The sequence below is a fragment of the Schistocerca cancellata genome, chromosome 6 (genome assembly GCF_023864275.1).
Source record: "Schistocerca cancellata isolate TAMUIC-IGC-003103 chromosome 6, iqSchCanc2.1, whole genome shotgun sequence".
Taxonomy (NCBI): domain Eukaryota; kingdom Metazoa; phylum Arthropoda; class Insecta; order Orthoptera; family Acrididae; genus Schistocerca; species Schistocerca cancellata.
Window position 1 is genome coordinate 318506706 of NC_064631.1, and position 27082 is coordinate 318533787.

At 43.2% G+C, this 27082-nt stretch overlaps 1 protein-coding gene across 1 annotated transcript in view; it reads right to left on the reverse strand.

Moving 5' to 3' along the window:
- The window catches only part of LOC126191349 (lysosomal acid glucosylceramidase-like), a 195643-nt gene that overhangs the window by 139802 nt on the left and 28759 nt on the right, over positions 1-27082 (reverse strand). Inside the window, exon 2 of the mRNA XM_049932188.1 lies at positions 11085-11139. Coding sequence (XP_049788145.1) covers positions 11085-11136 — 52 coding nt within the window. The 5' untranslated portion in view covers positions 11137-11139. The remainder of the gene's footprint in view (positions 1-11084; positions 11140-27082) is intronic.

The window sequence follows — 27082 nt, forward strand, 5'->3', positions numbered from 1 at the left end:
ATTACAATGAGTTGCCACCGAGGTCTACGACCTTTCTGCCTTATGCAGGGAGCATTTCCAATGAGACTGGTCGTAATTTGTAGAAATATAACGTGGAATGTATTTTCCGACCTCCATCTAAAATTATGGTCCTTTTAGATTCCGTTAAGAATGATCTTGGTTTGTGTAAAACGAGTGTCTATTTTATTCCTTGCAGCTGTGGCATGTCATACAAGGTTTGGAACTTAAATTGTGGCAACTATTTATTCACAACTGATACAAAAGACTTACATGTTTGCACCTGTTACTGTCCTTCAAAGTAGTCACCAGCGTTGTGTAGAACCCGTTGCCAGCGATGTGGAAGGCGTAGTATACTGTTAGCAGAGTCTGTTCTGTTGGTGGTGCAAATGGAATGGTCTACTGCCTGTCGAATCTCTGTAACAGTTCTGAAGCGAATGCCACGAAGTGGTTCCTTCATCTTCGGAATCAAATCAAAGTCACAAGGACTTAAGTCCGGTGAGTATGGTGGATGGTACAGTACTTCTCAGTCCCATCGTCTGAACAGAGCACGCCCGCATCTCGTGGTCGTGCGGTAGCGTTCTCGCTTCCCACGCCCGGGTTCCCGGGTTCGATTCCCGGCGGGGTCAGGGATTTTCTCTGCCTCGTGATGGCTGGGTGTTGTGTGCTGTCCTTAGGTTAGTTAGGTTTAAGCAGTTCTAAGTTCTAGGGGACTGATGACCATAGATGTTAAGTCCCATAGTGCTCAGAGCCATTTTTTTGAACAGAGCAGCCACAGCTTCCTGTATGCGCCACCGCAGTTCGTGCAAAATGATGGGTGGGTTGCGCAGAGAGTGTCGTCGCTTCTTTCGCAAAGCTGGTCGCAGGTGATGCTCCAAAAACGAACAGTAACATTTTTTCTTAATGGTGAAGTGAACAGACACAATGTGCGAATCTGGGCGGTAGAGAATCCTCACGCATTCGTGCAGCAAATTCGCAGTTCACCAAAAGTTAACGTGTTTTGTGCAATCTCACGGTTTAAAGTTTACGGCCCCTTTTTCTTCTGCGAAAAAAACGTTACAGGGCACGTGTATCTGGACATGCTGGAAAATTGGCTCATGCCACAACTGGAGACCGACATCGCCGATTTCATCTTTCAACAGGATGGTGCTCCACCGCACTTCCATCATGATGTTCGCCATTTCTTAAACAGGAGATTGGAAAACCGATGGATCGGTCGTGGTGGAGATCATAATCAGCAATTCATGTCATGGCCTCCACGCTCTCCCGACTTAACCCCGTGCGATTTCTTTCTGTGGGGTTATGTGCAAGATTCAGTGTTTAAACCTCCTCTACCAAGAAATGTGCCAGAACTGCGAGCTCGCATCAACGATGCTTTCGAACTCATTGATGGGGACATGCTGCGCCGAGTGTGGGAGGAACTTGATTATCAGCTTTATGTCTGCCGAATCACTAAAGGGGCACATATCGAACATTTGTGAATGCCTAAAAAAAGTTTTTGAGTTTTTGTTATGTGTGTGCAAAGCATTGTGAAAATATCTCAAATAATAAAGTTATTGTAGAGCTGTGAAATCGCTTCAGTCATTTGTAATAACCCTGTATATGTGCATGGTGTAGATTCAGTGGGCGACCTATTCTGGAGTGCATTCACTCACGTCACAGTGGTTCTACTCCAGACCTCATGGTTTGAGATGCCATCAGAAACGACTCAGGGTCACAACTGGTGCTTCTGCGGCATAAAGTAACCGGTGTCCATTACATTGCACTGGTTGTTGTCCCTGTGATACTGCCATTTCTTTGACAGGAAGGTGATGTTCTTTTTCATCAGGACAATTCACGTGCACATATGGCTGCTGCAACGTAAGATGTTTTTTCTAGCGTACAACATATGCCCTGGTCAGCAAGATCACCAGATCTGTCGCCAATTGAACACGTATGGGACCTGGTGAAGTGGGATCTTACTTGTTATCCAGAGCCTGTAAGAATCATTGAAGAGCTGCAACAAAAAGTGCAGGGTGCTTCAAAGAATCTATCATAGGATACCAATCGGCACCTTTATGGTCGTCTGCATGCGAGAATACTGCACGAGTGGGTACGCAGAGTACTGATGCGACTGTGTGGACACCCTTTACTGTGAAATCCATGTCATTTGGTCTGAATTTGTTTCCATATACCTCCACAATGATGAACTACCTAACACATCACATTTCAATAAAATGAGTTTGCTGCATTATTTTTTTCCGACAGTTTATATCCCTATCTCCCCTAAAGGTAGGAGTGATGGGAGAAGATGTAACACAAAAATATGTGATAACGACCTACACTAGTATCAAATTCGTAGTTTTCGTGGTTACTAGACTTACTGGTGACAGTTACAATGACAGTTCACTCCTAGGAATTTCTACTAAAATGGACACACTTGTTATCTAGAAAAATTTACTGTGGCAATAAACACCCCAGCACCCCTAAGGCCGAGGGACAGGAGTGAATAGGGGATGCATAAAAGCATGACATGGGAATGCTTGGAAGAGTTTTACCCAAGTCTGATATTTGCATGACTCATTGTTTGTACGAGGGTAATCCCCAAATAAGGTCTCCTATTTTTTATAAGTACATAGACCTGTTTATTTCTACAATGGTTTACATCAGTTTACAGCTTGTACATTTAGCTATTTTTCGACATAATCACCATTTCTGTCGATGCATTTTTGTAGACACTGTGACAGTTTTTGTACGCCCATGTCATACCAGCACGCCGCCATGCTCATCAGAAAGTTATGAACCTCTTCTTTCACCTCGTCGTCGGAGATGAATCGCTTTCCGGCCAAATGTTCTTTTAACCTAGGGAACAGGTGATAGTCACTGGTGCCAAGTCAGGAATATAGGGTGGGTGGGTGATTATGTTCCACTGAAACTGTTGCAGGAGAGCAACTGTGTGCCGAGCGATGTGTGCGCGAGCGTTGTCATTGAGAATGTGTACGCCCTTGCTTAACATTCCTCTTCTCCAGTTCTGAATTGCCCGTTTGAGTTTTTTCAGAGTCTCACAGTGCCTGTCAGTGTTATTTGTGGTCCCAGTGGACATAAAGTCGATCAACAATACCTCTTTCCGACCCAAAAAAACGGTTGTCATGACTTTGCCGTCAGACTGTGTTTGTTTGAATTTCCGCGGCTTTGGCGAAGGACACCGCAACTGGCGTGCTTGTTGCTTGCCCTCAGGTGTAATGTGGTATGCCCAGGTTTCGTCACCCGTGACAATTGAGTCCAGAAAGTTGTCCTGTTCGGCTGCAAGGCGGTGAAGAAATGCGCGGGAAGCATCAACTCGTTGCCGCATACGGTCCTCAGCCAGCATGCGTGGCACCCATCTTGCGCACACTTCCGGTAGTTCAATGTTTCCGTTAAAATTCTGTGAGCGGTGCTTCGGGAAACCTCAGGAACCAACGTGCAGAGATCATCTAGGGTGATCCGCCGATCTTCACGCATGCTTTGCTCAACCTTCAACACTGTCTCCTCAGAAACTGACGGTCTTCCGCTCCTTTGTTCGTCGTGAATTTCGGTCCGACCAGCTGCAAACTCTGTACACCACTTATGAACATTTTGGACATCCATGCACGACTCACCATACACTTCCGTCAATTGGCGATGGATTTCAATCGGCGCAGTGCCCTTTGCGTTCAAAAACCGAATAACTGCGCGCAATTCGCACAAGACTGAGCGCCTCAGCGCGGCGTGCGCATGTTTACATACAGCCCGTGAAGCACTTCATAACAGTATGACAAACTGCCACACAAAGTTCTGTAATTATAAAAAAAATTGTAGACCTTACTTTTGGGATTATCCTCGTATAAAAGTACTGTGGGAGTAACATATGCCTACCGCCGCTATGGTTATGGGTGTATATGAGAAGGCATGACAAGCAGAAACGTCTGAATTTCGTTTCAGTAATTAGCTGACTTGGAATAGTTTAAAAGTATGAAGTCTGTTGCTTACTTTGCTCCCCAGTGAGACAGCAGAAAAATTTGTGTTTTTGCAGTAGACGGGAATATCAAAAATAGTATATCACTATGAGCAAACTGTCGTTCATCACACCAAATAAAAGTTTTGTCCAAGTCATCTTGCATCCTCCTACAGTCAGTCAACTTCCACAGTTCCTCGACTCCACAGCGTCATTATCAGACAGTCGCAGATTGCTGCTCACCCTATCCATCAGATCGCTACGTGTATGGAGAACAAGAGCGATCCTATCACATTCCCTGAGGCACTTCTATTTTTGGCGCAGGAAATTTTGTCACGTTCTCACTATGTATGTAACGAAGCGCACCATGGGCTCTACTTCGTGAAAGAGGTGATGCCGCACATGAAGATAAACCCTCATTTTACAATTACAGGACTTAGCAGACATTCTGGCCTTGGAGTGTTGTAGTGGTAAAGCGCATACCCGGGAACCGAAAGTGCACGGTTTGGAATCGCTGTCGGACTACGGAATATCACCGTCTGGCTTTAACCTAGCCGTCGCTTCCAAGTGATGTGAAGATACGTCTGGAAATTCATGTGATTCGTATTCCACATTAAACTGTACGTTTCCTTTCATTGGTTGAATTACTGTGGTAGGTTTTGGGCAGTCCCTGAAGACGAGAAACTTGCACCAGGCTATTGAGTCCACGGAATGATTATTATGTTTGGTCTTAGAATTGGTAACGGTCTATCCAGAACGGTGTGCAGAGGGTTCTGCGGAGCTTCACGACAATGCTAACCCTCACACTAATTTGGCGAACTTTGCTTTATTGCTTATAGAGTGGTGCCAACCTGGTATTAATTACGCCCTAAGAGGTAAAATATAGGTAGTTCTCCAAATGGACCATAAATTGTTCCACTATTCATTTCGCAACAATAAACGAACTTACTGACAGCGCAACTCAACAATAACTATGTGATAGCTTCTTCACTGTTGTAGGGCGTACACAATATTACTATTATTTTTGGGAGCGGTGGGACACTGTTCTGTTTCACTTTTCAGAGTTTACAGACAGCTCTCACTTTTTCTTTGCGAATTCTTTTTCTGTCTTCAATTCACTTTGTTCCTGGTCTGGTGGTGACTTCATTCTCTCGCAGTACTTTCCAGTTGGTAATTTTTTTATCTGTATAAGTTTCTGTCGAAAATGGCTGCTTCACTTACATGAAACTTTTTTAAATCGTTTCTGACGTCCTGGATCCAGAGTATGGTTTTCAGTTACTCTATATATACCGAAATTGTTTTTATTATTATTATTATTATTTTACAATCGTATTGACCAACTAGGATCACGTTGACAACTTCAGTTCTTCTTCTTCCGTTGTTGTTGTTTCCTGTTTTTCCAGTATTCCCTCATTTTCTCCCCATGAAGTCTCTTCCTTTCTTCTGTCCATGTTGTTCCCGATTTTTTATTTCTTCTGCTTTGAAAGCCTTCCAAATTTAGTATTTTGTTTTTAAAACGGTTTCTTTCTGCTATTTCTGATTCTTTGATGTTGTTTCTTTCAAGGTCTTTTCTTACTTTTGTAATCCATACTACTGTCGATTTTTTCTTCCAGAAATACAGGAGTATTTGTTTTGTTAGTCTATTTCCATCCATTTCGTAGAGATGTCCAAAAAAGGTTAATCATCGTTTGGCCATTACGTCAGATATTTTCTCTATATTTTTATAGATCTCCTCATTACTTCTTATTTTCCAACCATCTGCAGTTTTTATTGCCTCCATTATTTTTCTAATAATCCTTCTTTCCAGTACCTCTAGTTTGTCCATCTTATAGTTCATCGTTAGGCATTCAGATCCATATAAACATTCTGGTCGTACCACTGTGGTGTAGTGTTTTAGTTTTGTTTTTCTAGATATACATTTCTTGTTGTAAATATTTTTGGTCCAACCATATGCTCTTTCCATTTTGTTAATTCTTACATCTACTGTAGATTTTTCTAGTCCATTCTGTTGCATAGTTTCTCCAAGATATTTAAATTTATTTACTCGCTCTATTTTACCTGTTTGTGTTTCTATGTATTTTGGTGCATTTTTTATATTTGTCATGAATTTTGTTTTTTCAGCTGAAATTTTGAGACCAGTTCTGTTTGCTAATTTTTCCAGAATCTTTATTTGAGTAACTGCTCTTGTCAGGTTTTCTGAAGGTATTGCGAAATCATCCGCAAAAGCCAAGCAGTTTACCTTAATTCCATTTATTTTCCTTCCCAGAGTTATTGGTTCAATTTTGTGATTTTTTAGCTCCGAATTTTTTCTAGAACACAGTTAAACAGTAAAGGTGATAAACCATCACCTTGTCTAACACCAGTTTTTATTTCAAAAGGTTGAGATACTTCTCCCATAAATTTGACTTTAGATACTGTACCTGTTAGTGTTTCACGAATTATGTTTGCTAGTTTTGATTTAACATCAAATTCTCTAATGACCTTATCTATCGTTTCTCTGTCTATACAATCAAATGCTTTCTTGAAATCTATAAATGACACTAGTATTGGTTTGCTGGTTAGCATTCTATGGCGAATTATTGACTTTAAGTTAAAAATTTGTTCTGCACAGGATCTTCCCTTTCGAAAACCACCCTGATATTCTCCCTGTTGTTTGTCTAAAGTATCTACCACTCTGTTGAGGAGAATTTTTGATAATATTTTGTATGCCACTGGCAAAAGTGACACTCCTCTGTAATTACTGACATTTTGTTTGTCTCCCTTTTTATGTAGCGGGTGGATTAATGCTGTTTTCCATTCAACTGGAATCTTTTCAGTTTTCCAAATGTTCTCAAAAAGCAGCTGTAGACCCTTTATGATTTTTGGTTCTGACCACTTCAATAATTCTGCTGTAATGGAGTCTTCACCAGTTATTATTATTATTATTATTATTATTACTGGCAGTGGACGGGCACAAAGCATTGCCAGCCTGAAGTCTTCCAATTTCTGCCAGTAATCAATTCATTTACAGACAGTAAATATAGTGCAACAAATTTTTAATTGGTTGATATTAAAAAGGAGTGCCGGGTGAGGGTGAAGAAAGTGTCGCTAGAGAGGGGAGTTTTGCAGAGGAAGCATGTCTTGTAGTAAGTGTCTACCTATTACCTTTCTTTTCTGTGAAGGATTTGTAGGTAGCGCTCACGACACACTGAGAAGTGTTTCGTCATTCTATAAAAAAAGGGTTGTTAGCAATAAGCGGTACCAGTTGTGTGAATGGCTCCTTAGTTTGCGGTTTTATAAAACACCTACCAAAAACTAAATATCATTTATGTTTCATCATTTTAAATTCTTTTTCTTCCCGAAGTTCAGTTAGGCGGTATTGCTAATGGTTAGTGTGTGAATGATGGGGGGGGGGGGGGGGAAGAGGGGCGGGGGTTGCGGTCGGCAGCGGTGGGTACTCTCTAATGTCCGATTGCACTCGTGTGTTAATGGTCTCAGAAAGTCTGAATACCAATATTATAGAGAGAGGTGTTCGCACCAGACGAAGCGAGCTCTGCTCAGCACGCTTTTTGCCACGAACAGAGCCACAAGCAGTTTTCAGCTCCACTTGCTTGACTGTGGTCATGTTTTGGCTCATCAGTGCATGCAGCACTAGTGCGGTGTTGCATGCACTATTGAGCCAAAACATGATCACGGTCCATCACAAGGCTGAATGCCAGGTGGTGGTGTCGTAGGCACGTGACGTGGCAGGAAAAGCACGTCAGTGGAGTAGAAACGAATGGGGAATCATTCCTCTCAACAGGTTACTATATGGAGCTGTGAAAGGCTCCAAACTCTTTCTTTTCCTCGGAACAAGTGAACCCCTAGTGAGACTTCCTCCTATCGCCACATAGGCCTCACATCATTGCTTAGATAAGGCTTTGCTTCCATTATCTCCCAACGCATGCACGAACACCTGAACCAGCTCATACACCTTCCTATTAACCAGTATCGATTCCGCCCAAAATTTCCCTCTGATGGCCAACTCCTGTATCTTACACATTTCCTATCCCATCAACAGAATACCCACAATTTTGATGCCTCTGACGTAGAAAAAGCCCATGACATAGTATATCTTTCCATTCTTCGAAATCCAGATATACGCACTTCCGGTTAAGTATGCTGACGTAGAAAAAGTCCATGACATCGTATATCTTTCCATTCTTCAAAATCCAGATATACGCACTTCCGGTTAAGTATGCCCATCTTATTGGTCCCTTTCTGTCTAATCATACATTTGTCACACAGACTTCAAAGCAGTAGTTACAAAAATGGACACTGGTGGACGGTCCAGATAGGAGCCTGCCAGATAGACGTTATGACTCTTTAACAGACTACAACCATTCATTTCTTCTAGGGCATGATTTTTAGACTACGAATGTACCCACTGGTCAAGAAAAAAATTCTGTTACAGGAACGACATACGCTGTTTCTGGAAGATAATTCATCCCTGAATCCTGGTCTAATTTCAGAATTTCTGTTGTGGCTTCAGTTTTCGTGTAATAACAGTTTTTGTAAATACTTACGACTGCCTATATACTGCATACTGATGGGCCAAAAGTTTAAGACCATTGCGCACCCTGAGATTTAATGCAGCCCAGTGGTGTTGTGGGCACTTGATATTATTATGGAAAGGATACAGAGTAATTTTTTAGTATCTCTGAGGTTTCAGAAGATGGCTAAGAGAAAAATCAAGGCACCTATCAGCGTACAGACCATCTCTCCATGAGCTCAACTCACATAACAGATCCTTAGTATGGAAGTCGTCTGTGGCGCTACAAACATCAGTAGGTGCGTTTGTGTACCAAGACAGCATCCCACTTTGGAAAGTTGTCCATTAGGTTGATTTTTTGCGGGCACGAACTGGTTTGATGCGACAGTACGGAGCGAATGAGTTGTCTACATGTTCTAACTAGCCTGCCTCCTAATGCTCCTATGCCATGGCGCACATCACGAATCGAAATTTGGAGACCTGCTCTAACCAATGGTATGTGAGATTCTGTTCTTTGTCTTGTACTTTTTGCGCAGCCATCTTCTGAAACGTCAGGGATACTTATGAATAACCTTGGGTAATAGGAGCAGAGACTAATGGGAAATCCTTCCCAAATGGGTTGGTTGGTTGGTTTGAAGACTAAGGGGACCAAACTGCATAGGCCATCGGCCCCTCCCAAATGGGGAAATCCACTGACATATGTTCACAATGGTTCAAATGGCTCTGAGCACTATGGGACTTAACATCTGAGGTCATCAGTCCCCTAGAACTTAGAACTACTTGAACCTAACATCACACACATCCAAGCCCGAGGCAGGATTCGAACCTGCGACCTAGCGGTCACGCGGTTCCAGACTGAAGCGCCTAGAACCGCTCGGCCACACAGGCCGGCCACTGACATAAGTCTCTTTGACAGAAGACAGATTGTCACAGCCAGGCGCCTGGGAGCGAGTATCTCGGAAATGGCGAAGCTGGTCTGCTGTTCACGTGCGACCATCGTCATCATTTGTGGGAAGTGACTGGAAGGCAGTGGGACCATTAATAGGTGACAATGTGTTGGACATTGACGTGGTGAAGGTCGGAAACTTGACTGCTCTATAAAACAAGATACGCATGGCAGATCTGACGACAGACTACAATGCTGTGATTTCCCTAAATCGCTTTAGGCAAATGCCGGGATGGTTCCCTTCAAAGGGCACGGCCGACATCCTTCCTCATCCTTCCCTAATCCGATGAGACCGATGACCTTGCTGTCTGGTCTCCTCCCCCAAACAACCCAACCCAACTACAATGCCGGTGGAAGCAGAAGCATTTCAGAGCACACCACTCAGTACACACTGTTGATCATGGAACTCTGCACCAGATGACCCATATGTGTTCACATGTTGGCCCAACGTCATTATCAGTTACGACTGCAATTGGCATGGTATCATCGAGATTGGAGTGTGGATCAGTGGAAACGTGTCGCCTGGTTGGGTGAACTACTTTTATTGATACACCAGGTCGATGGCCCCGTCTTGGTAAGCAATCATCCAGGCAAACGGTTGTTCAAGATATGCACCATGCCTTGGACAGAGGTCATTGAGGGCAGTGCTATGCTATGGAGAAACTTCACCTAGGCTTCCATGGGACCTGTGGTAGTAGCTGAAGGCACCATGACAGCTTTGGACTACCTGAACGTTAGTGTGGACCACCTGCGTCCCTTCACACTTGATGTCCTTTCCAGTGGCGAGGGTCTCTTCCAGCAGGACAGCGGTTCGTGTCACGAGTCCACAATCGTTCTAAGGGTTTGAGGACCATAATACTGAACTAATAATGTCTTTACCATCAAATTCACCTGATCGAAGTGCAATGGAACACATCTTGGACGCTGTCAGGCGCTAGCTTCGCGCCCACGAACTACCTGCCCATAATGTACAGGAGTTGTGTGACCATTGCATAAACACATGATACCTACAAAGGAATCGGTGCATTGCGTTCCAAAGATGAAGCAACATGTCATTAACCTGGTGGTCACAGTGTGTTGACTCATCAGAGAATGTATTGAAGTGAAACGTGGACTACTGAAAATCTAGTAATGATAAAGGAGCAGCATACGAAATATGGTGTCAAAAATCTTGCGGAAAAATAATAAACAAAATTAGGACTTGGCGGAAGATCTCAATTCAGCTTATTCTATCACTATCACTAAAGACAATGTGCAAGCTTAGTCTGCACAAAGATGTGGAACGAAATCTTTCATAACAAAGTGTAAGGAAATACTCTGGTATTTACAACAAGTGATTTAGGGAAGCATTTATGATATGAAGGAGGATATGATGGATGAGAATATGAAGTTGCTCCTCCCACCTACTGTCGCACATAGCTTGGAGTAGTCGCAGAACAGATGAACGAAAGCTCCATGTCATAGTGCCACATGGGAGACCGAGAGTCTGAATAAATACTGGCTAAATAAAAAAATACGCACATGATTTTTCAACGAAATTGCTGAAAAACTTAAAAGTTTGTGATTATGTGAGTTCTAATGAAATGTATGCAGTTTGTTCTACACGCCATGCAATTGACTTATTGCTTCAATTTCTGAGCTTTCATTTCCCTTACATATAGCTGTAACAGATATCTTACCTGCAGAAAAAGTTAGGACGAAGAGAGCAGCCAGTACATGCAGGAGCTCCATAGCCTGCAATAAAAAAAACAATGAGTGTCGAGTGATAATGATGCAAACGTATTTTATTTTTAAAAGTTTAAAGTACACAAATTAGCCTTGATTTACCAAATGAAACGTATGGAAGGACTTTCTTTCAGTGTACTTCATTCCGATGCCCTCTACACTGTGACATTAGGGGCAACTGCATTGTAAGTGTGGATCCTTGCTCTTTATTAAGAACTCCTGGTACGTTGACAACTATAAATAATATTGTCAACTAAATTTTCCTCAGGGAACTAAGAGGATTGGCCAGAAAGTAACGCACCGCATATTTTTTTCAGCCGAAAACGATGCTACGAATATGAAACGTTACGTATGTATTATTTGAAGTCTCCTGGGAGAGCGCGCTAAGTTCCCGTCACTTTCGACAGATAGCGTAGCTGCAGGACAGTTTCAAAATGGCGCCTTTTGGCGATGTACGTTACAAGGTCTTTGCACCTGACATACTGCAGCGAGCTGATGTCATTCTCCATTAAAAGATACTATTCGTGGAAGACATTTTGAGGACGATGTGATTCACACAGTGAAGCACTGACTCCGCCACCAGGACAAGGACTGGTACTGACAGCGCATAAATGTCCTTGTTTCGCGATATAGGAAGGCCATAGAACGGGATGCAGAGTACGTGGAAAAATAAGGTGTGTAGATAAAACAGCCTTCTTTCGTGTGTGTGTAATTCTCATTGTGTTCAATAAAGAATTGTTGAAGAAAAAAAATGCGGTGCATATTTTCATAAAAAGTATCATCCCCTGTTTCACCCCCTTAAGTGTTCAATTTCTAAAACAAAACTGAAACACGTATATTTTTATTTGAAACCGAGAAGTCAAATACCAATGTTCACAGGTGTATCCTTAAAAATACTTTAGTAGTTCTTTAATAATGTTATATTTTCAAAAAAAAAAAACTTTCATTCACTATTCCAGCCTCATAGAGTTAAATTTCCAAAAATGCTGAAACACATACTTCTTTATTTCTGACCAAGAAACCAAATTCAAATTTTGTAGGTCTAGCTTCAAAATTGCTTAATAGCGACAATTAGAAAACAAAAAAACCTTCATTCCCTACTTCACCACCTTAGGGTTGGAATTCCGAAAAATCCCTTATTGAACGACGCCTACAGCATAAGATCCACTATTACTCCTAGTTTCAAGTTTCTATCCGTAGCGGTTTGGGCTGGGCGATGATGAGTCAGTTAGTTAGGACATTGCCTGTTTATGTACAGAGAAGAAAAGACATTTTTACTCTTTTGAGACAGAAATCATAAGCTGGACGTTCAATACCAACTGCCAGAAAAAATGTGAAGTAAATGATTTTGTGCTAAGCTTACATTCTGCATACTTATTTGTTGTTCATACGAGTCAAAGCGTAGTATAAAAATAAGCATATAAATAAATTCTCAAAACTTTACTGAATTATAGAATTCGTTTTATATAGCAGCTACATCTATTGCTTTGGTGAATAAGTTCGTAGCATATTTCCATAAGTTTAACAAACACAACAGATGTACAGAACAGAGACTTTAATCATAGATAATCTATTCTCCTGCGATATTTACAGCAGTTTGCCAAGGCTGGGGTAACTTTTCGATTCCGCGACAATAGAAATCGGATGGTTTTGAGGCCTAGAAAATTCGAGACATGTTGGGAGCGCATTTTCATTCGGAGAGGACGTTCCTTGAAGGCTGTTCAAAATGGTTCAAATGGCTCTGAGCACTATGGGACTCAACATCTTAGGTCATAAGTCCCCTAGAACTTAGAACTACTTAAACCTAACTAACCTAAGGACATCACACACACCCATGCCCGAGGCAGGATTCGAACCTGCGACCGTAGCAGTCCCGCGGTTCCGGACTGCAGCGCCAGAACCGCTAGACCACCGCGGCCGGCGAAGGCTGTTCGACAGAGAGCGTAAAGGTAAAAATCTGAGGGCGTAATATCAAGTGAATAAGGTGGGTGCGGAATGACTTCCCAACCCAATTCCCGTATGATGTTTTTTGTCTGCCTAGCAGAATGCGGGCGGGCGTTACCGTGGAGTAGCATCATTCCACACAGTCTTCCTGGTCGTTATTCTTGTATTCTGCCTGAAAGATGTCTGAGTTGTTGACAATAAATGTCACAAGCAGTTCTTAGTACATCACACCGTCGCTGTTCCACCGAATGATAACATTACCTTTTGTACACTCATGCTCATAAATGAAGGATAATTGCAGAATGTGGTGCCACACAACTTGGCACTACACAAAACTGGCGCTAATAGCATAGGCACATAGGGAACACACTCGACACAGATCTGTAAGTCTACAGTATTGGTAATAAGTTGAGAAAACCATCCCAAAACACATGTGCTACAAAACGCCACTGTTTGCTGCGCATGTACCCTGACATCAAATATGGGATATGATCACCATGCACATATACACAGGCCGCACAACGGGTTGGCATACTCTGAATCAGGTGGTCGAGCAGCTACTGGGGTATAGCCTCCCATTATCGCACCAGTGCCTGTCGGAGCTCATGAAGTGTCATAGGTGCTTGAAGACGTGCAGTGATACTTCGGCCGAGAGCATTGCAGACGTGCTCGATGGGGTTTAGATCTAGAGAACAGACAGGCCACTCCATTCGCCGGATATCTTCTGTTTAAAGGTACTCCTCCACGATGGCAGCTCGGTGGGGCCGTGCGTTATCATCCATCAGCATGAAGGTGACACCCACTGCACCCCTGAAAAGGCAAAATGGCGTCCCAATACACCTGACCTATTACAGTTCCTCTGTCAAAGACATGCAGGGGTGTAAGTGCACCAATCATAATCCCACCCCACACCATCAAACCACGACCTTCACACAGTCTCTTTCAAGGACATTAAGGGGTTGGTATGTGGTTCCTGGTTCGCGCCAGATGAAAACCAGGCGAGAATCACTGTTCAGGCTACATCTGGACTCATCCGTGAACATAAACTGGGACCACTGTTCCAATGACCATGTACTGTGTTCTTGACACCAGGCTTTATGGGCTCTCCTGTGACCAGGGGTCAGTGGAATGCACCTTGCAGGTCTCCAGGAGAATAAACCATATCTCTTCAGTCGTCTGTAGACTATGTGTTTGGAGACAGCTGTTCCAGTGGCTGCGGTAAGGTCCCGAGCAAGGCTACCTGCAGTACTCCGTGGCCGTCTGCGGGCACTGATGGTCAGATATCGGTCTTCTCTTGGTGTTGTACACTGTGGACGTCCTGTCTGCTGAAATTGTTGCCATAATCTTGAGATCACGCTTTGTGGCACATGGAGCGCCCGTGCTACGACTTGCTGCGTTTGAACAGCCTCCAGTCGCCCTAGTACTCTACTCCTCATAACGTTATCAAATTGTGTTCTTTGAGTCATTTTCAACACAAAGTCACCATTACGACCTCTGGAAACGTCTGCACACTTACTCGCTGCACCGTACTCTGACATGCACCAACACACCTCTGCATATGTTGACTGCTGCCAGCAACACCGTGCGACGGCCGCAGGTCAAATGCACCGCATGGTCATACCCCAGGGTGATTTAAGCCCGCGACACAGGATAGGAATGGTCGGTGTTGTTCACGAGCCAAATGATGACAAACAATCAGAGATGCACATACGGCCACCTGCTGCTTTTTGTGCGGCACCCATACACTAGATTTTTGGACCTTCCCAGTTGCACGCAAATGTCGCACGGTAGTGGATTGGTCCAGTTCACCACTTTTGCCAGTTCTCGAAAACAATGACGTGCGTCATTGAGGATTAATGCGTTCAAACAATCTTCATTAAGTCCCAAAGGTATTCTTGAACATGTAAAGTCCCTAATGTCAAAATGATCTTCCTCACAATTTTCTTGCCGTGCTCTGTTCAATGGCGTTATTTCTATATACGGCGGATATGTTTGTGGCTGCCTCCGCTACTCACCCCTCTATTGAAATTAATCAGAATACTATGTCGGAAATGTTTCGATTTCTCCACTTGGCACTCCATTTTATAACGTCCAACCTCCACTCACTATTCCCAAATACCAATATTTAAACTCAAATAGCAACAGTTCACTACAAATAAAAAATGATAATAGATAAATAAAGTCGTAGCAATCGGAATACCAAACGCCACGAAATTATGCAACAGCCTAACACGTACCCACTCCGCAGGCAACTGTACGGTGCGTGGCGGAGGGCACCCTGTAATACTGATAGTAATTTACTTTCCTGTTCCACTCGCAAAAACAGCGACGGCCATAATTACTGGTATCTTATCTTCGTGGTCCTTATGCGATACGTACGTTGGCGGCAGTAAATTTGCTCTGCAATCAGCTTAAAATGCCGGTTCTCTAAACTTTCTGAACAGCGTTCCTCGAAAAGAGCGTCATCTTTCACCGAGGGATTTCCGTTTGAGTTCCTGAATCTGATCTTGTCTTTGCCGCCTATAAGGCAGCGATATACAGGGCGCGAGCCCTGTGTCTCATGCTCCCTCCCCCTGTTCCCTCCCTCTATCACGCCCCCTTCCCTTCTACGCTGAAGCGCCAGAAAAGCTGGTACTGACATGCGTATTCAAATAAAGAAAGATGTAAGCGGGCAGAATACGGTGCTGCAGTCGGCAATGCCTACATAAGACAACACTATCTGGCGCAGCTCTTAGATTGGTTAGTGCTGCTACAATGGCAGGTTATCAAGATTTAAGTGCGTCTGAACGTGGTGTCATAGTCAGCCCACGAGCGATGGGACACAGCATCTCCGAGGTAGCAATGGGTTGGGGATTTTCCCATACGACCATTTCACGAGTTTACCGAGAACATCAGGAATCCGGTGAAACATCAAAACTCCGACATCGCTGCGGCTGGAAAAAGATCCTGCAAGAACGGTACCAACGACGACTGAAGAGCACCGTTCAACTTGACAGAAGTACAACCCTTCCTTCAATTCTGGGCCATCAAAATGTGTCAGCGTGCGAATTATTCAACGAAACATCATTGATACGGGCTTTCGGAGCCGAAGGCCCACTCATGTACCGTTAATGACTGCACGTCACAAAGCTTTACGCCTCGCCTGGACCCGTCAAAAAAAAAAAAAAAATGGTTCAAATGGCTCTGAGCACTATGAGACTAAACTTCTGAGGTCATCAGTCCCCTAGAACTTAGAACTACTTAAACCTAACTAACCTAAGTACATCACACACATCCATGCCAGAGGCAGGATTCGAACCTGCGACCGTAGCGGTCGCGCGGCTCCAGACTGAAGCGCCTAGAACAGCTCGGCCACTCCGGCCGGCCCTGGACCTGTCAACACCGACATTGGACTGTTGATGACTGGAAACATATGCCTGGTCGGACGAGTCTCGTTTCAAATTGCGTCGAGCGGGTGGGCGTGTACGGGTACGGAGACAACCTCATGAGTCCATGGACCCTGCATGTCAGCAGGGCACTGTTCAAGCTGGTGCAGGCTCTGTAATAGTGAGGGATGTGTGCAGTAGGAGTGATATAGGACCCCTGATAACGTCTAGATACGACTCCGACAGGTGACACGTATGTAAGCACCCTGTCTGATCACCTGCACCCATTCATGTCCATTGTGCATTCCGACGAACTTGGGCAATTCCAGCCGGACAATGCGACACCCTACACATCCAGAATTGCTACCGAGAGGCTCCGGGAACACTCTTCTGAGATTAAACACTTCCGATAGCTACAAAACTCGCGAGACATGAACATTATTGACCACATCTAGGATGCTTTGTCCGCAGCTCGCGGTCGTGCGGTAGCGTTCTCGCTTCCCGCGCCCGCGTTCCCGGGTTCGATTCCCGGCGGGGTCGGGGATTTTCTCTGCCTCGTGATGACTGGGTGTTGTGTGATGTTCTTAGGTTAGTTAGGTTTAAGTAGTTCTAAGTTCTAGGGGACTGATGACCATAGGTCCATAGATTTTAAGTCCCATAGTGCTCAGAGCCATTTGAACCATTTGCCGTCTAGGATGCTTTGCAACGTGCTGTTCAGAAAAGATCTCCACTCTGTCGTACTCTTACGGATTTATGGACAGCCCTGCAGGATTCGTTGTGTCAGTTCCCTCCATCATCACTTCAGACATTATTCGAGTCGATGCCACGTCGCGTTGCGACACTTCTGCTTGCTAGCGGGGGCCGTACACGATATTAGGCAGAAGTACTAGTTTCTTTGGCTCTTCAGTATATAAGCAGCACTCTCTGCTGTAGCAAGGAGAAGAAGGAAACCAGCGGAAAAATGCTTATGTCGGAGCACGAAAAAGGCATGTTCCTCTTTAAAAGAGTCTGACTGAAAAGTAGGGAACCAGTTGCAACTAGCGTTTGTGTGCCAACAGCGAGTTGTGTAGCTTATGATTCAGTTCTGCAATTCATTTTAATAATTAATCACCATTTAGAGACTGGACATCATACTCACATCATGTTTCCTGGCACCGTTGTTACAGTTTCGATAACGCCTGAAAGTAGTGTCTTGTCCATCTTCTATAATGAAATAATAAGGAACCAGTTGTATAGAAGAAATTTAATTTCTTGACCGGTTTCGGGCAATTAGAGCCCTTCTTCGGAAGGTTATGCCTGTCGCATTATTTTCGAGTGTCAATAATAAAGTGCATACACCAGAAGGCCATACCCGAAAGTAGGTATACGTCAGCGTAATTGTTAGACATTCTCTGAATAGCTATTACATATTTAAATAAATTTACAGCAGTCTTTGAATAAATTTTATCTACATAAGTAAATGTGCGTATAAACAGAACAGTATTCACTGTTGACCAGTCTGTCGTTCTATTGTTATACAACTTGCTTCCGTCCTTTATGTATGTCGGACATTTTGTGACATTTCTGCTTGAAACTGAGAACGGCTATAAAACCGAAATCATGATTGTGTGAAATAAATTAACAGCAGCTTACAGTTTAATTGCGGAAATTTCTTTCAAAACGGTTGCGTATGTAACGGGAATGCCGCGAGTCCGCAGTTAGTATCGCGAACTCGTTTACTCGTTCTCCTTTCTAAGCGGGTCGAGTCCACTTGTACTTGACAACCGACTGAGGTGACGAGTAGGCTATGGCGGAGACTCACGAGTAGAGACTACGGGCACAAGGAGACGGCGAGTTCGGAGATGACGTCACAGGACTTGTTGAAGCATTTAAAGCGACTGTACGGAGCTCACTTCTGCTATGTAATAGGAAAGCGGCCTCCTACATCGCCTCTTTTTCCTTTATTACATTTCGATCCCCCCCAGAGGGGGGGCGGGCTGGCAGCAGCGTAATATGCTGCTCTACCGCCTGTTAAAAAACAGGATGAGAACGTAAACAAACAAGAAAAACAGGCAATAAAACTGTGACATTGTAAAAAACTGTAAAATGGCCGAAAGTTGTGGAATTTAAAATATAAAAAACACTGCGGTGACGATGCGGATGTAGACACGAAGAATACAGGCACAATTAAAAAACACGGCGACTGTCTGGTTTCTGTTTGCACGAGACAAAAAACACAACTAACAACGGTATGGTGGCTGTCTGCAACACTGATAGGGGACGCACTATACAGATGGTTGGCGGGGGGGGGGGGGGGAGGACCCGGACCTATGAGGGGGAAAAGGGGGGAGGAGAGGAAAAGAAAAGAAGGGGGGAGCCGACGGAGGGAGGCGACATAGAAAAAGAGGGGGCTGGGGGGACGCGAGAAGGAGTGGGAAAGACAGTGGAAGGGAGAGCAAAAGGACTCGGGGAAGAGAAGGGAGGCAGAGAGAGGGTAGGTGGGGAAAAAACAAGACGGTAGGAGGGGGGAGAAGCAGCCCAGGGAAAGGACAGAGGAAGGGAGGGGGAGGTGAGGATCAGAGTTGATAGGACAGATAAATGAAGGGAGAGAGGGCATCATCCAGGAGGGGAGTCGACGGAAGTCACCCTGTGAAAGGAGATGAAGGGTGTGGGGTGAAGGGTAGGGTGGACACAAAGGTGAAGGCGTGGCAGAGGGTGGTGATTGGAGAGGAGAGGAGCAACCAGGGGATGAGGGGGATCAAGGTGGCGGGAGGTGTAGAGGATGCGGATATGTTGGAGGTAAAGGAACAGATAGGGGAAAGGAATCAGTTCGTAGAGGATTCTCGTGGGGAACTGGAGGCGTATACGGAAGGCGAGGCGCAGTGCATGGTGCTCGAGGATCTGGAGGGACTTATAGAAATTGGGGGGGGGGGGGGGCTGATGTCCAGGCGAGACTGGAATAACGGAGCTCACTTCTGATCTCTGACAGGAAAGAGCCTACTATGTGAATGCATGGTGTCTGTCCCTTCGGACATGTCCGAAAGGACAGACACCACTCTATCATATAACACCACTCTATCATATAATTGATTCACCTAAGTGGGCAACGGATCTACTTTCTTCAGTGCGGATGCACAAGTACATCTGACCTCCTGCTGGAATCTCAGAGTAGCGAGCACGGAGGAAGTGGACAGGGACTGTGCGGATAGGTGGCGCTCGGTGGGAGTGTGGGTCGGCCGTGAGGCATGCCGAGATTGTCCGCATTGTGGGCAAGCATTGTGTTCTGGATGATGTGGTGATTAACGCACTTGCCTAGTAAGCACGAGATCCTGGGCTCGAAACCTGGTCTGATCCACATTTTCACTCGTCATTAGTGATTCCGCGTAATGTCCCAATGCAGTTGACATCAGTAATCCCTTTCCTTCCCTCCCCCCCTCTCCCCCCACTCCACCTTCAATTTACATGTAAAGCGACATACAATGCTGAGTTCTGACTGCTCATGACACAAGCCTACATCTCAATACCTATTTGTTTCTTCATGAATGTTTATAGGACTATTTTTTCTAGTTTTGATCAGTACTATTCCTGAAGACTGTGAGATGCATTTTTAAACTCCTTGTATGTATACAACCTATTATTTTAGGATGTTCACAAATGCTGACGATCTAGGATTTGAAACCTTTCCGTAACGCATGTCGAAGCTTTCCACAACCAAAGAAGTTTGAAGGCATTTATGTATTTATAGGGCACGACAAGTTTGAGTCGACTGATAAGAAACAGAATGCCTGAGGTTAGGGAGTGTCTGTCTCGTCAGTCTGAGTACATGACAGTTCAGTTAACTGCATGGACTGCGCTCGCCGTTTACTGATTCAACAACTGCTCGACACCACAGACCCCTCTTTCTGCAGGTCAGATGAATGGCTTAGCAGTTTCATGCTGAAGATGTGATTCGTATCCAGTACAGAGTGTGCCACTTACGGCCCACTGCCTTCAATGGCATCTATTAGTATCCTATGCAAAATATGACACGTGTAGAGCCGTACGTGTTTCATTTTCCTCCACAGCAATATAGCTGCACTGAAAAAAATACCGTTATCTCGTACATATGACATTTCTCAACACAATGAGCAACTTCCTTCATTATCATTATATTCTTGAAGTTTAAAATCAATGTTCACTACAAAATGGAACGTTTCGTTCATATTATCAAAGTAGGCATGCATAATAAATCAGCTAAGCCAATGATATTCAGAATTAGAGTATTATCATACATATACCGGAGCGACATGAAAAAATTAGTTAAAGGAAGCCAGTGCTCGGGATCAAGTTGTTCCAACAAAAAGTGGGTTATCCTGCTCTTATCTCGCAAGGTCTCCAAATGTTAGGACTATAAGGGAAAACCTGGGGGGAGGGAGGCGACAAGAAAAGATCATGTGGAAACGCTTACGTTGGACGGGGATATACATATTTTAATCTATTGTGCCATTCGTTGTTAGTAGTTGTTTAGTACAATACTTTTCAATTGGAAAGAGTGAAACACATAAAGCATAAACATGCACACAAAAACTGAAATATGTTCCTCAAGCTGCTGAAACAGTGTTTCATTAGAAGTAATTAAAGTGGACGAAAATTTATAGATACCAACTACGAAAACTATTTAAAGAGCACAGTGGACAATTGTTGAACCGTCAACTGACTTACAGAATGAACATATGTCATCTACCACTTGACATGAGATTCATAAGGGTGTTTTTGGCTCAGTTTCAACAAAATTTCTTCCAGCAGCATTCGACAAACAAGGCGTTAATTGAAACTACACTAGTGCCATTCTCATTATCATCACCAACATATCCCATTTACTATACGCTGCTGGATTAAATGCCTCCAATAGACATGCACACATATTGCAGTCTTCGGCTGTTCCGAATTCACTCCGCACAACTGTTCACATTATTTAACTGGGAAATCTCTGAAACCTAGGACAGGCACAAATATTACACAGCATCTCCCAGTCATCTATAAAGCTAAAAAAAAGGTCTTGGATTACCACACTGACAGTTTCAAGAACGACTTCGTCCCTGAAGTTCGAAAATTCCAAAACTGAAAAGTTAAAGCGAAAATCTGAAAATGTCTGTTATTGATTATTGACATTGCTCCTGCTCATCTTCCTGGTATATATAGTGATGACTAACTAAGTAATGACTACTTCGCTGATACAGCCTATGAATCAAGGAGCGATCCTGACTTACAAGCGCGTCCACATATGCCTGTTCCCTGACGAATGCATAGTGTTCTGCAATGCTGAAGACGGTGGCAAAGACAATATAAGCGAACAGGTTCTAACGAAACTGAAAACTTACATCAAGTGCCATCAACAACTGAGCTAGAAGCTGAAAGGAAGTTAAAATTATGATCCTTGAGAATCCATGGATAATGTTTTGTGCCACGACGAAGTAGAATTTCGTCTTGAAAGAACAGAAGATGCAGATTTCCAGAGTGCATTTGGAGCTACATCCATGGGTATGTTCATGATTGGCATGATAAATATGAATAAGATTTGAGCAACTGGGAGGAAATAAAGGAGTTTCCAACGAAGAATAGGAAGTCACTATATACACTATATGTTATACTCCTAATTATACTTTCATATAATTATTTTAGAAAACATTTCTATAACTCTGACTTTCAATAATTCGGGCTGGAACGTAACAATTAGTTAATTACTTTTTATTTAGAACACAATTACATGCTACTCGTTGTGGCAGAAGTAGTTGGTACGTCATATTTTTCGGAAGAGTTCACCTTTTTCAGTAAGTCTTTCTTCCCTTTTACGTACTTATAAAACTCCATGCAAGTCAGCTTGTAGTTAAACTAGCACTGTAAGATTCATTCCACAGTCTCTGACAGCAGTCGATTTCTTTAATCAGTCTACAGGCCGATTTCAGCAAAAATACCCTTTCCACAGTGGCGTTGTGTGCAGGAATAGAAAAAAAATACTCGCATATTTTTAGCAGTTGGCATTTGCGATCAAGATTTTTGGTTTCCTTAAGAAGGTAAGTTCACATTTCTTCCGCAGAGTGTTTAGACTTCCATTCTTCGGAGTCATGCTTAGTTTCTAAAATGCTCTTCAGATACATATTGTCCTGAAAACAATTGTCGTCTGAAATCTTCACACCATTTCTATAGTCAGGTATGTAATATTGTTTTTAATCATCACTCAATCTGTGGTGTCCGGTAGCGTCTTCAAATATTTATTAAAAGAAATATCCCATTTCTCTATACAGTCAAGTGCAGTGGCATAGAAAGTTATTGTTTCTTCCACAAATTTCGATATCAAATTAATTATTTCTTGGTTAGGGTTCTCATTCTTTAATTTGTTCAAATCTATCTTGGTTAGCATGACAATAAAACTGGTAGCCTTCCTCTCATTCAGACACTTTTGAGTGTCGATTAATGTATTTTTTATTTCAGTTATCGAGGCTTTATTCTTCTCCGCACTTTGTATACATATTCTCGAATAGAGTGTAGTTTGACTGCAGAAACATGAAGTAAATTTCAATGACTGGGCTACTGAAAGAATCTGAAATTATAATAGGTGTCCTGTCTTCGACATCAAAGAAGAGTTTTAATGGAATCCAAAGCTTTAAGTATTATCTCAGCTGCGGACATTAACGAGAGCCAACTTGTTTTTGAGTGAGATAGAAGAGTCTGATGATTGACATCAACGTGTAAGCAGAACTCTTTCAGTTGCCAGTCCTTACTGTGTATGTTGAAAAATAATTGACTATTTTCATGACGACTATTTCAGTTTCGACAGTTAAGACTCCAGCAACGCTTGACATGTTATTGAGGAGAGTATGGGCAGGGTATCCAATTCCTTCTACATTTTTTCTTAGTTTTTCTAGCCGGCCAGAGTGGCCGAGCGGTTCTAGGTGCTACAGTCTGGAACCGCGCGACCGCTACGGTCGCAGGTTCGAATCCTGCCTCGGGCATGGATGTGTGTGATGTCCTTAGGTTAGTTAGGTTTAAGTAGTTCTAAGTTCTAGGAGACTGATGACCTCAGAAGTTAAGTCCCATAGTGCTCAGAGCCATTTGAACCATTTTTTAGTTTTTCTTTTTTTAGTTTGGTGAAGCACATTCCGCTGTCCGCGCCGATGAAGCCCTCCGAAGTTGGTATTGTTATTATCTCCATAAAAGGAGATTAATTTGTCTAATGGAATCTGCAGTTGTCTTGAAGTGTCTGTACAAAACTTCGCAATTGTCTCCGATGTTTCGTCATTCAACGAATCTAACTTCAACAGCTTGTTTTGGATTCCATCAGTTTCAGTAAAGTATTTAATAACTAAAGATAACACCTTTTCAGCCTTGTGGTTCGATGCTTCGGTGCGTACACCGTAAAATGAAACTTCTTGCAGTTGTTTTACGCATTTGGACAGGGAGCGTGTTGCGAGAACATTTTTAACAATCACTGGAGCTTTGGTCCTGACTATAAACTGCATTGCGGCGACTTTGAGGTCAGGATACATTGCGGCATTCAGTTTTATGGTACAGTCAAGAGAGCTGAAGGATAGATGATACTTGACAATTTTATAAGCTGTTCTTAGTTCTGCAGCAGCAACGAGCAATTCTTCCTGGGTATCTCTTTTAATCGTGAATATAGAAATAGGTTTTGAAGTCGATGCTACCGCGAATCTATTTGTGTGATTCTTCGTAGATATGTGATGCCTCACATCTGCCACCGTGAGTTACTAAGACGAAACGGCTACAAATCTTACATAGCGCTTCCTGATCCGTATGTCCTTTTTTGACAAAAGACCACTCTTTTGTGAAACCATCCGAAAAGTGACCCTTTCTCTTTCCATTCTAAGGCATTTTCTTAAGCTATAATAAGTTGATTAGACGATAAACAGTCGATAATAACACATCCGTCACAAAGTACACGTCACTATACACCTCACGCCCTATATACCCGAAGTAAACACTAACTTGCATTCGTAGTTCGTATTAAGTTTAGAAAGAATCATCTTATCAGATCGCTGTTCAAATGGGAGCTGCCCGATTCTTACGCGTGGCTCTGCTAAATTAAGTCCAACCCCGGACTACTGGAGAAGTCTCCGTCGTGACTTCACAAGTCTTCTTGCCTCGGTGGTTCCTACTGCTGCCTATAGTGTTTGTTACATCTTTGTTCGAATTTTGTCGCTGTTTTGGTTTTCTTCACTTCTTTTGCTACTGGTGCGTGACCGCTACTTGTGCAGCAGGTCCGGCCAGTAAGTGGTCAGCCGCCAATGCATCTGGTTGCCCAGTCCACTGACGTGTTTATTTTCACACTGCCGCGTTGTCCCGTAGAATCATGTTGCTATTCACCGCAAGCGCTATTTTAGGGGCGGTATTCCAGCAAGCTGGTGCAGTTCCCCCGTGGGGATATCTCGTGGCAGTTGGAGTTCCAGCCTGAGAGCTTTGCTCTGCACGGTTCGCCTAGACTACACCGGCGTACTCCAACATAGGCTTGATGAAGGTTAGTTGGAGAAATCTGATATTTTCTCGAATGACGGCGCTAAATCTAGAAGGTACTTGCATCCTGGATACAGGAAACGCAACATGCATCGCCATCTATGAGACGACGTCAACATAAACTTGTTGACGTAAAACAAACTAACCGAGGCTGCATTTGTGTGCTGCGCTAACAGATGGCGTTACTTCAGTACTTGAGCCAAGCTCGTAACAGTATTTTGCAAAATCGGGACAAAATTGGGTCGTGTCAGGTTATCGGAACAAGAAGGTCCATAACGGTGACGGTCCCAATGTATTAGGACAGATGGCCACCTACTCACGTCACAAGGGACCGCAAGTGGGTAACACAATCCTGTGTGAGCAGATTAAAATTGTTACTTGGCAGCGGAATGTTCGCTGTTTTTAATCTTCGTAGTGCTTTAAAACTTTAAGCTGGATTAGACTCCTTGTGGGCTATCCTCTTACCGATTGGCCTATCGAGGAATGTGACCTCAAAAAGAAACAAATATATGCATTCTGTCGTCACTGGGCGTCGCATGAAAGATGTGATGAGCAGTATTTGCTTGTTCTGACTCCATCTAATGAAGGGAATAAATTCCGTGGATGAGTCTGCGACCATTATGAATTTTTTACTACTAATGTCATCTATATCGCTTACTGAATTTTCATTTACTACAGTTCAGCTAAAGTTCTCATCAGATCAAAACTTGTAACTCGTATAACAAAGTTCAATGTCAGTTGCAATAAAATCTGTGCCTGAGTAGGAATTCAGCTAAGTTGATCTGATGATGTTAGTAGCCAAAACGTCGTAATAACAAAATGCCTTAAGCAATCAAGATAGCAAAAAACTGAAAATATAAAACTGTATATCAAAATATAGAAAAGTATAACAGAAACGATGAAGGAAAGCACACTAACTTTTTGGACATTTATACAGTATCTCTGAGAAAAGCAGTTAACAACAAGCTGTATCTGAAAAATATTAAAAAAAAAATATACACAACATAAAATAAGAGAAACTGTAGAAAGAGATGTTTTGAGAAGGAAAGTGTTCAGTTTAGGAGGATTCCAAGGCAGGAAGAGTAAGCGAACAATTGTGTAGTGATCTGAAGAACGAAAATGTGTATCTTGAAAAGATGAAGGAACGTCAGAGTAAAAGAGTAAATGAAACTGAACTGAAATTATCAAATGGTCCTTATACTGTAAAAAAGAGGTCTGACTACATTAGCTAAAGTCGATCCTATGCGAGACTTTGGGGTAATTACAAACAGGGAAATTGCCTGCACTCCTGCTGCTATAAACATTACCAGTGAATCAGATAAAACGCAATCTCTGCGACTCGCTGTACGAAATAGCAACTCTATACGCCTTATCTCTTCTGTAACTCGTATGGCCGCTGACTCATCGCAAAATTAACTACCCACTGGTGAGGTACAGCGAGGAAAAATGCTTTCTCGTAAATGTCTGGACATCTTCGGCGAATTGTCAATCTATACATATTACTAAAAGTCCCTCCACCCCCCTTGTTTTTCTGTTTGTACAAGAGGGCTACTCTCAGGAACTACAATGGGGATTTTGGTACGATAAACAAATGTATTTGTGGCATAGCATTGTTGATTGAGATATCCCATGGAGTGGGTTCTGCCGCCTACCGGAAAGGGCGTTCGTTCTTCCTCCGCATACAGTGGCCCCTTTCCTGGCGGATGCTATGTTTGTGTTTTATGATGACGAGAAAAGGGAGAGGGTCGCCCAGCTTAACATCCCCATCTGACGGAAGGATAACCATCAACGGTGTCACATGTCCTCATCCGTGAGACCCTGCAGAGATGTTAGGAATTTAATCCAGAACACTGGCGCAAAGACTGGTGATCAGGAAATCTTCACAGCCACCTCTCCTCCTCTGGATAATTTTATCCACCACCAGCATACTAACCGTCTTATCTGGAAGTCGAGCACCATTGGAGAGGTACGTGTTAGTGACCTCGGATCCGAAGGTGAGTTTTTATACGTCTTTTACTACTAGGTAGACTGATTCACGAGGAATGTTTGTATATATAAATTATAATTATAACAATGACCAGTGTGTAATATACAAGGTGTCCCACTTAAACCTCCCTGATTTCAAGGACCCAGGAGAGAAAAACCACAGTAGA